Source organism: Grus americana, chromosome 15, assembly GCF_028858705.1.
Source record: "Grus americana isolate bGruAme1 chromosome 15, bGruAme1.mat, whole genome shotgun sequence".
NCBI lineage: Eukaryota > Metazoa > Chordata > Aves > Gruiformes > Gruidae > Grus > Grus americana.
Window position 1 is genome coordinate 16,548,353 of NC_072866.1, and position 9,831 is coordinate 16,558,183.

Genomic DNA, 9,831 nt, shown 5'->3' on the forward strand with positions numbered 1-9,831 from the left:
TTTGCAGCATCAATACTGCAGGTGTTTGGCACAGAAGTGCATCACAACTGCTTTGGTTTTCAAGAGATAAACATGCTGGTACGCAAAGTTGTCCGTGAAGTCAGATATGCCAGACTATTTCAGTGGTATTCTACTCGTGGTGTAATTAGTGCACTAACACTACACATAAGCATGCTAGCACCTATGTAGAGGCAGCAGCAGAGAGAAATGGAATGTTTTGCCAGCAAGGTTCTAAGAAATTTGTTGACAGTAAGAAAAATCCAACTGTGTTTCATCCTCAGTGAGAAAATAACACCATCTTCACTTCATGCTCAGTACTGGAGCATTCTTGTCACCTTTTTTCCAGAAGATCTTACAGACCTTATAAAAAGATTACATATCAAAAATAAACTAGTGTAACACTGGAAGCAGAAATAATTGTTTAAGCTTTAGAACCAAACTGACACAGGAACAAAGGGACTATAAAATGTGTTTAGAAAAATCAGAAGGTGGTTCTGGAACAGTCTTCAGTAGTAGTATGAGTGACATTAAAAACTACCTTCAGGACTAGTATTGATGAGTTTCATAAGCTGCATTACAGAACAAATTTCATAATATCTGAGAATCTACAAGCAACCATCAGTAAAAACACTCACAGATGAAGAGATAAAATGCAATTACAGTTTCATAAAAGGTTACATATTTCCTTATGATAAAAGGTACTTTATTTTTCTATTAAAAAACTCCAATGCTTTATTTGTGATATGCAACTACTGGAATTGTGCAGGCTCAGGCAACCTGCCGTTAGTTAAAAGGCAGAGGTTTCAAAACAACATTACCCAAAACAATTCCAGATACGCCCCACAGATTCAGGTCTTAGGGAAGTAAGTTACGGAACACCTCATCTTTGCACAGTAAAATACTGCAGTTTGAGAATTGAGTACTCAGTATTTCTATCAAGCATGTAAATGTAACTTTAATTAAGCTCAGGTACAGAGTATGCAGTTTCTGCAACAGGGGGAAACAAAATTATGGGATGTTAAGACTCTGGGGCTCCATGAAGTTTTACAGCAGCTGCAGACCAAACACAGTACCAAGGCAAATCAACATCGGTACATCAGTTGAATTTTCGAATCACAATTTCTAGCAATAGAAAAAATATGATTCTGCCTGAATTCTGTAACAATAAGGATTGAAATGACTAGAGAAATCCCATGGAAAGTATATATTTATTTAAATACTGCATAAGCACATGCAGAATCAGGACCTTTTAAAAAGGTTTCATAGAAGATTTTTATTTCACAAATTTGAAAATCTGAAATCACAAATTTGAGATCTGCCACCCAGAGGGACCTTGACAGGCTGGAGAGGTGGGCCCCTGAGAACCTCGTAAAGTTCAACAAGGCCAAGTGCAAGGTCCTGCACATGCGTCGGGGCAATCCCAAGCACAACTACAGGCTGGCTGGGTGGAGACTGGATAGAGAGCAGCCCTGAGGGGAAGGACTTGGGGGTGTTGGGGGGGGATGAGAAGCTCAACGTGAGCTGGCAATGTGCACTTGCAGCCCAGAAAGCCAACCATGTCCTGGGCTGTATCACCAGCAGCATGACCTGCAGGTCGAGGGAGGGGATTCTGCCCCTCTACCCCACTCTGGTGAGACCTGTCCCCCCAGAATACTGCATCTAGCTCTGGGGTCCTCAGAATAAGAAGGACACGGAGCTGTTGGAGAGAGTCCGAAGGGGCTCCAGGAAAGCTGGAGAGGGACTGGTGACAAGGGCAGGGAGTGACAGGACAAGGGGAATGGCCTGAAGCTGAAGGAGGGGAGATTGAGATTAGATATAAGGAAGAAATTCTTCCCTGTGAGGGTGGTGAGACACTGGCACAGGTTGCCCAGAGAGGTTGTGAAGGCCCCATCCCTGGCAGTGTTCAAGGCCAGGTTGGATGGGGCTTTGGGCAACCTGGGCTAGTGGAGGGTGTCCCTGCCCATGGTGGGGGGATTGGAACTACATGGGCTTTGAGGTTCCTTCCAACCCAAACCATTCTGTGAAATTTATTTCACCTTTAAAATTACGATGTAATTGGATTAGAAAACTCACCTCTTCCAGATCATCCAGTTCTTCTAACCTTGTCCTCACTTTTTCAGACACTGCTGAGCCAGTAGTTGTAGCTTTTCCTGTAAAGAATTATATGTTTGAGTTTCTTTAACATTTAAACGCTTGGAACTTCTAAAGGGAAACAAAATTGAAGGAGCTTGACAGACTCAGACAACTAGTCAGCTTCCATGACAGAAGAAACGTGGTTTGACTAATTTGGTGGCTATTCCCAAAGACACACATTTAAATGTACCTACGTTCATTCACTTTGAACAGGGAAGGACAAGTAAGCAAAACTTAACATAAATGGATTATCTTGCAAGTTTTGCTGGTAAGGAAAGAACCACTGGATAGAACCATAGGATAATTTAGGTTAGAAAAACCCTATGGAGGTCTTTGTCCAACTCTCCTCCTCAAAGCAGGTCAAATTTTCAAGTTGTAAGAGGTTGCACAGGGTTATATCCAGTTTAACGATACCTAAGGATGGAGATGTCACACTCTCCCTGGACATCCTGTTTCAATGTTTGACCATTCTCATTCCAAAAGAGTATTTAATTTTTTTGCAGAAGCTGAAATGCTGCATGTTTATTCATATATAAATACTTAGCACAGATATACTCATATATACTTAGCACAGATTTGCTTCACTAGAAAACATGATAAAATATTTAACATTGGGTTCTTTTTTGAATGCTCAGCATACAGTTGAAATCATTTCACTTTCATGTAAAGAGAATAACTGAGAAAGTTCCCAAAGGACTTGTTTGCTTTCCCCTCCAGCAAGCAGAAGAGTTGATGAACCTGATCCTCAAAACATTATTGTTCACTTTAAATGGAAGAAAGTTTTAAGCTAGTGAAAGGCAGTGAATTCCATTTCCTTTCACAACACACAATCACAAATTCATTAGCCTACAGGAATACAAGACAAGGTGGTTGAGTGGTTTGTTTTCATTAATTAAAAATCTAGCAGAAAACCATACATCCAACCATATGTCAGAATGGGGGAGGACAGGAAAACACATTTCAACTATTCCTATTCTTGACCACAAACCTGTCACTGCACTCTACCCCAAGCAAAATCTGTTACTGTTAAAGAAATTGCTTACCCTTCTCAGATCCCATGTACAGATTCTGTGAAGAAACAGAAAAAGCAGACTTTTAGAAAACATGTACTCACTAGCATTCCAAGAACGCACAGGGTAATTACACTGCTAATTAAGCCTCTAATTGCTTAGAAGTAGACATAAAACCAGAATTTTTTTTGTATTGTTACAAAAAGACAAAGCAATGGCTTCCAAGTATCAACAGACTTTTGGACTCGGCTCCAAAACAACCATTATAAGTGAGTGTACCTTGTGGTACAGCTTTCTACAACACTGAAACTGAAATTTAGAGGACCAGTATTTACTCATGAAATAATTACAAAACAGCAACATCCAAAATCCAGTAAAGTTCTAGTACAAATAAAGCCAGAGAAGCTGTCACTTACAATAGAGAGCTTCTCTGTTGTTGTGTATCTAGCAAGGATTTCACCACGTTTGCTTGACCATGGTTCAAAGTCACTTCCTACTGCTGAGCTGTCATCTTTATCCCGTTTCTTTCGTGTACTATCCTATGAGGAGAGTACGAGCGCAAATGTTAAATACAAATCTGGAAAAAAAGAGAAGGCTGATAAAGGTCAACTTAATGGTTCAAGTGCTAACTGATCCTTACAAAACTTACCATATTAAAAAAAAAAACTAATCCAATCCTATTTAAATAAATGCCAACATAAGCCAGATAAATATAGATAAATAAAAAAGAATACATTATTATATTAATACAGTATGTTTCCTATTTGCATTAGCCTCTAGTTCATGAGACAAATATATTTTATCTGGGGCTGGCTTTGTAGTTTCATTTTTGTGAGGTTTTTTGTTGGACTGCTTTTAAAAATTATTTTATTTAGTTAAGATAACTCCCCTCCAGTGTTACCATGGTAGCAGTAGTAGTCACAGGATCTGCAGCTGCTGCAAATAATGACAAGGGATCAGTACCATCCAATACACTGCTCAATGGATCCATCATAGAACTAGAAGAGGAGGAGGAGGTAGAAGAAGTACTTCCTTTTCGGTTCATTTTCTTGGTCTTGGATTCAGTAACCTAAAAGTTAAGTTCAAAACTAGTAAACCAAAAGGCTTTCTCTTCCCCCTATTTTCTTTAATAAATCATCAAAATATGTGCTACATAAATTGTGCTGTTGCAATGAAAGCAAGAACCAACGAAAGGAACTCTTTAGAATGAGGCTCAGCATTTAAATTGAAGCCCCTCCTTTTCCCCTGAACCTGGAGGCACTCTTCAATAGCATTTCCATTACCTTTTTTTTTTTTACCTTCCAATTCTAGATCAAGAGAACTGTAAGAACAACCACTCGAAATTTCATTTTAGTACCCCTCCTCTATTTTACTGTTTTTCTCTCTCTCCTCCATCCTCTTTCTTGCTGTTTGATTTCCTCTACCAGTCTCATCTTTACTTTTCTTGTACAATACTCAAGCCTGGAACACCAAATCCATACTTAAGGCCTCTGTCTTATCTCCCTACTGACCTTCCTGAGCAAAAGCTGCTGTCCATTTATCATTCATTAGTATATGACTATCATCTCTTTGATGCTGGAATTTTTGTACATCCACATTTTTAAAAGCCTCTCATACATTAAAGAAACGATAAATGTTTTAAAGCATACAGCTGACTGGAAGTTAACCCAAAACCAAATCTTACATCAAGCAATTATGCTGGTTATTTGTAATGCAACAATTTGTTTTTAAACTTATCCATTATTCAGCATTTAATGCAACCAAGAGAACCCACAAGTTGGAATGCTATATTTGTCAGGAGGAGATTGTTTCTGACACATAACAGCACCAGCAAGTTTCTGTAAAGGACAAACAGAATAAACCTGGATGCCTCTAAAAAGAACAGGTCACTAACACAGAAACCAACTTCACTAGTACCACCAACTTCGAAGCCTTTTAATTTTAAGGGAACTGAAGTAAAAAGAGGAACATAATCAGTTTTAATGTACATTCACTTTCCAAAAGCACAAAAAGTAACTCACTGTAATGGGTTTTAGTGGATGGTAATCACCGAAATCCAAGGGTACAGATTCCAGTTTGCACACTTCAGATTCTGAAGCATAGTTTCTTGATCTTGCATGCCTTAAAAAGCAAGGGTAAAGGGAAAGTATATATGCATATAAATAATCGCATATTTACAAACAGATAAACATATTCTATGCCTATATAGATGCAGGCATATTTACAAAAAGAAATGCATGTTGAAAAATATGTCAGTGTAAAGACTAGAATTTCTCTCTCTACTGAGATACATAAAACTGAAGAAATTTTACTTTCAGCCATTCAACTGTATTCTGCCTCTACAGCTGGATTCTCTCCCACTCCACTGGACATCAAAAGGGAATTTAACCAGGCATTTGTATGTGCAACAGGGTGATGGAGATTATTAAACACCTCTTTTAAACTGAATAGCAGAGTGAAGGAAAAAGGTAAGTATGAAAACACAAGGCAAGAAATCAAAGCGATCATGCACCGATATAGTGAGGGACTGCACAGATTAACTTGTGCAGCTGCAGAGCTCTTCCCTGAGAAAACTATTTCTATCTATTCGCAGTATTCATTATAAAAGTTGGAAAAGTCAATTTATAAGGAAAAAAAAAAAAACCTTATCGGCATTCATATGCTTGCATTGTGGATAAATCCTTGTATAAAAACCTTGCCTCGCCTATGAAAATTAAGTATGTCATTAAGTGAAATAAATCACAAAAATATATGTATTTCAGGTTTTATTTTGAATCTGATATTAAGAGAGAACTGTGAGAACTATGGCCTCCATCTCTAATTAAAAAAACAAAAAACAAACAAACCCCCCCCCTTGATTTCAGAAAAGAACATAAATAAAAGTATTTGAATAAAACACTGCCACTAGGAGCGAACAGTAACATACATTAATTTATCAATCACAATTTAAGGAGGCTGGTCTTTCATAAACCAGATAGTTCATCCCAGTTTTAATTGCTGAAATATAAATTTATATTTTAAAAAGGATTTTAAAGCATGTTTCACAGTGTAGGAAAGTAAAAAAGGGGGATTAAAACTTCCCTGACCAGCACCAGATTACAATTTCAAAAGATACTTAAGAGTTATAAATGCTTTCTACTATTTCTGACAACACATCAATATAAGAAATCAATTACTTTTAATTGTATGGAGTAGTAGTAACGGTTAAACAGGGAAATGAAAATATGACCTCACAAAAATACACAGGACAGACACTTCCTAAAACAACGGCCACCACAGCTACCACATGGCACCTTCCTTTAGCAATAGCAATAGCTAAGTACCAAGGCAGAAAGAGATCCAAGTAAAAATCGAGAAAAATATACTTGAAAAGGTTTTCTCTGCATTCTACCCTCCGCAACTTCTTGATTTCTTTTTCAGCCTTTGAAACATGCAGGGAAGCTAATTGCTCTTTCCTGTTTCATCCAGGATCCCGAGAACGTTTATAGCACACGCTAAACCTTAGCTGAATGAGTAAGCCAGTGGATACACAAAGGTTTCTTTAAGCAGACTCCTAACAAAAACAAACAGCATTCCCCCATATAATACACATCTTTTCCACAAAAACTAAACCAAACTTTCAAAGAACTCCATTTCTGCTCGGAGACCTCACTCATTAGTAAGAATTTCAGCAGCACCAAGCAGCCAGGTCTTCTATAGATACTATGTACCCCCAAAAAACCCCAGATTCGTTAAAGAAATATTAAGAATTACTTTAATTTATGGCTGTGCTACTCCAAGGAGAAGCTCTGATATCTAGTGAGATACAGCAGAGTAAAAGAAAAGAGTCCAGTGAAATCCACATGCTTATTCCTTTTATTTTCTTGATCTCCAGCTCCTTTTCTTTATACATGAATAGTCTCTTTAACTCACTATTGTCCCATGATTCAATGATTGCCCTTGCTTACTTGCTTCATGGGTTAATTAGCATTTGGGTGAAAAATCTTTCAGACAAGCTTTGGCTGCCTAATTATAATATTCCTATTACTCTGTTACAGTTCTGTCAGTATTTCCATACCTCTCCTTTACAGATATTTCCAAACCAGCAGTACAGAAAGATGTCACTGACAGCTCACAGTTGGCATACCACTCCCAGGCCAAAATCAATCGTACTCCAATTATCATGTAAGGCATCGCTGGGCAAGTATACATGTCTAATACACACGCGGGAATGAAGAAGAGCTGCTCACCCTGCAATTAAGTCTTTAAAAAGTACATTTACAATGTAGCTATTCAAGTGACAAGACAGCTTGTAACATAGCTAATGTGGGGGAGAAGTTCAAGCTTGCTCTGACATTATGTTCCACTTACTCCCCAGGGAGAGGAGATTAAGCATTCCTTTCTCAGCCACAGCAGTCCAGCCAGCTTCTGAGCGTAAAGGAAAACAAGACCCAGGCCAAACCGGGGTTTCACCCCCAGTGCATGGTGCAAGGTACACCCGTCACGGGTGCCGTTTCAACCTTTTCTCACACGCGAGCCTTGCTGCAACTGCCACCACTCTACATCTGCGACACTTGCCAGACTCCCAACCTTCTTCTCTCCTCCTGGTAAACAAACTTTTTTCCTGGGACCGCTGTACTTCCTCCTCGCCCCCAAGTTAATGACCCTGCGAACCCAGGTGCCTCCCTCGTGCACAGCCAGCCTCAGCGCAGCAGAACCACCAGCCTTCCATATGACAGAAAAACATTTTACTCTGGTTCATTTTTTCTCCACAGCCGCTTCTGCATCAGCAGTACCAGACCTACTTATTAGCCTGCTCATTGCTGCACCACGTAAAAATCAATTTGCCAGCATCCCTACCACTTTGTGGCTGTGGTCCTTAGGTTTTCATTATGTTTTGGTACTGCTAGAAATTCAAAAGTTGCAGCCACATTTATTCCTTTCTGTTTCTGCAAGGTCGTTGACCACACTCAGAGATTCCACCAACATTACTGCACTCAAAGTAATTATTAACGGTTCCAACAGCCAGCTAACATGTTAGAGCCATTTTATACACTCAAATTTCCTTAGCTACATAAATTCAAGTTTTAAAGTATTTCATACCCCAGTGAATGTATTTTAAGAAGCATAGCTCTGATGTTTTTATACAATCTCAGCTGGCTTCATTAACAATGAAACTTCTAAATCTACAAGTTATTTCTACTTTTCGTTATGCATAAAAGTTTGCTCACCCATTAATAACATGAAAGAGCAAGACAGATGATTTTCAGTGTGACAATGTATATATGGGGAAAACTTTTTGGCAACCTAATGCTGTAATTGGCTCTAACTGCTGCATATGACTTTTCTTGACTCCACATTAGGTTTGATTTCTAGTTTGCTCAGGACTGTAACACATCAGCTACATCAAAACCTGGAAGTTAGAGTCACAGTGTGGTAAAAGAACATGACTCTTAGTAGAGCAAACCTTCCAGAAACAGAAAATCAGCTCATTTGTAAACAAGGACAAGTTAGGGGGAAAATGAACTATGAACATATTTTCCTTTACTCTGTCAGAGAAAGAGTGCCTGTTTTATCCTTCCTTTCCATTACCAGACTGTAAGTTATTCCATGCCCTACGCAGTGCGGCTTCCTCAGCTGCACGCCAAGTTTTCCCATAGAAATATTGCACGTTGCTAGAAGCTGACTCTGCAGTTCGCAGCCCATAACCGCTGTGTCTACTCCTAAAGAGCCTGTGAGAGAGAACCAACAGACGCCGAACCGTGCTAGCAAACTTAAATTCCCTGTACGAAATCCTCATCTTTGCTGGTGAGTTTTGGGGAAGGCCGAGCTCGCTGCAAGCCCACGGTGACACCGGCTGGACGCGGCAGGAGGAACACTCCTTTCTCTGAATACAGGACGCACATCATAAAAAATACAACGTCATCAAACCAAACCAAACGCCAGCTGTCCCTGAGTAACTTTCTTGCTTAGTTCAGGGAAAATACCCCCCCGGCAGTGCGCAGGGCCAGCGGCCGTCCCCTCCCGCCCGGGCTCTCAGGGCAGCGGCTCCGGCGTGGGACACCCACGTAACATCGCGCAAAGGCATGCCTCCGCCTCGGCACCCCACGCCGCTAAACCCAGCGTGTTATAAATCTGATCTGTATCGTCAGCTTGCTCCAGACAGCCGCCAACAGACCCGCCGGACTGCGCTCCCGGGCGGGACCCAGCGCCACGGCTCCCTCCCGCCACTCGCGGCCGCTGCAGCCCCTCAGGCCGAGCGGCCCCGAGCCCCGCGGGAAGCAGTCCCGGCGGCGACGAGCGCTTTCGCGTCCTGAGGGCGAGGCTCCCCCAGCCCCGCAGCCCTCGCTCGGCAGGGGAGCTTCCCCCGCCGGCACGCTCGGCCGTCCTCCGAGCCGTCCCCGCCTCGGTGCCGCGGCCCCCAACCGTGAGAGGATGACGGCTGCCCTCCCGCAGCCCCCCTCAGAGCCCGTTACCCAGCCTTGCCCTCCACCCAGCACCGCCTGAGGGGCCGGTAGGAGCGCAGCACCCTCCCGGGACGGGGACAAGCAGCGCCCGGCCACCCCGCCCGCGCCTGCCCGCAGCCTCACCAGGGGAAGGCAGCCATCTTGCTGCCCTGTCACATGACGCGACGGCCGGACAGCGCCTTCCGCCGCCATTTCCCGCCCCGCCCCGCGAATCGCCGCACTTCGCCTCGCCTCGCCTCAGA

At 41.8% G+C, this 9,831-nt stretch overlaps 1 protein-coding gene across 3 annotated transcripts in view; it reads right to left on the reverse strand.

Annotated features, from left to right (window-relative positions):
- The window catches only part of VPS35L (VPS35 endosomal protein sorting factor like), a 55,901-nt gene extending 46,115 nt beyond the window's left edge, over positions 1-9,786 (reverse strand). Inside the window, exons 1-6 of one of the 3 annotated variants that reach the window (XM_054843594.1) lie at positions 9,713-9,786; positions 5,165-5,264; positions 4,045-4,212; positions 3,560-3,682; positions 3,177-3,201; positions 2,074-2,150 (exon numbers count right to left, since the gene is read on the reverse strand). In XM_054843594.1, the coding sequence (XP_054699569.1) occupies positions 2,074-2,150; positions 3,177-3,201; positions 3,560-3,682; positions 4,045-4,212; positions 5,165-5,264; positions 9,713-9,729 (510 nt within the window). In that variant the 5' untranslated portion in view covers positions 9,730-9,786. Of the gene's footprint in view, positions 1-2,073; positions 2,151-3,176; positions 3,202-3,559; positions 3,721-4,044; positions 4,213-5,164; positions 5,265-7,200; positions 8,832-9,712 lie in introns of those variants that run through there. The other 2 variants (XM_054843593.1, XM_054843595.1) reach the window with 2 other exon arrangements.
- Between the last annotated feature and the right edge of the window lie 45 nt (positions 9,787-9,831).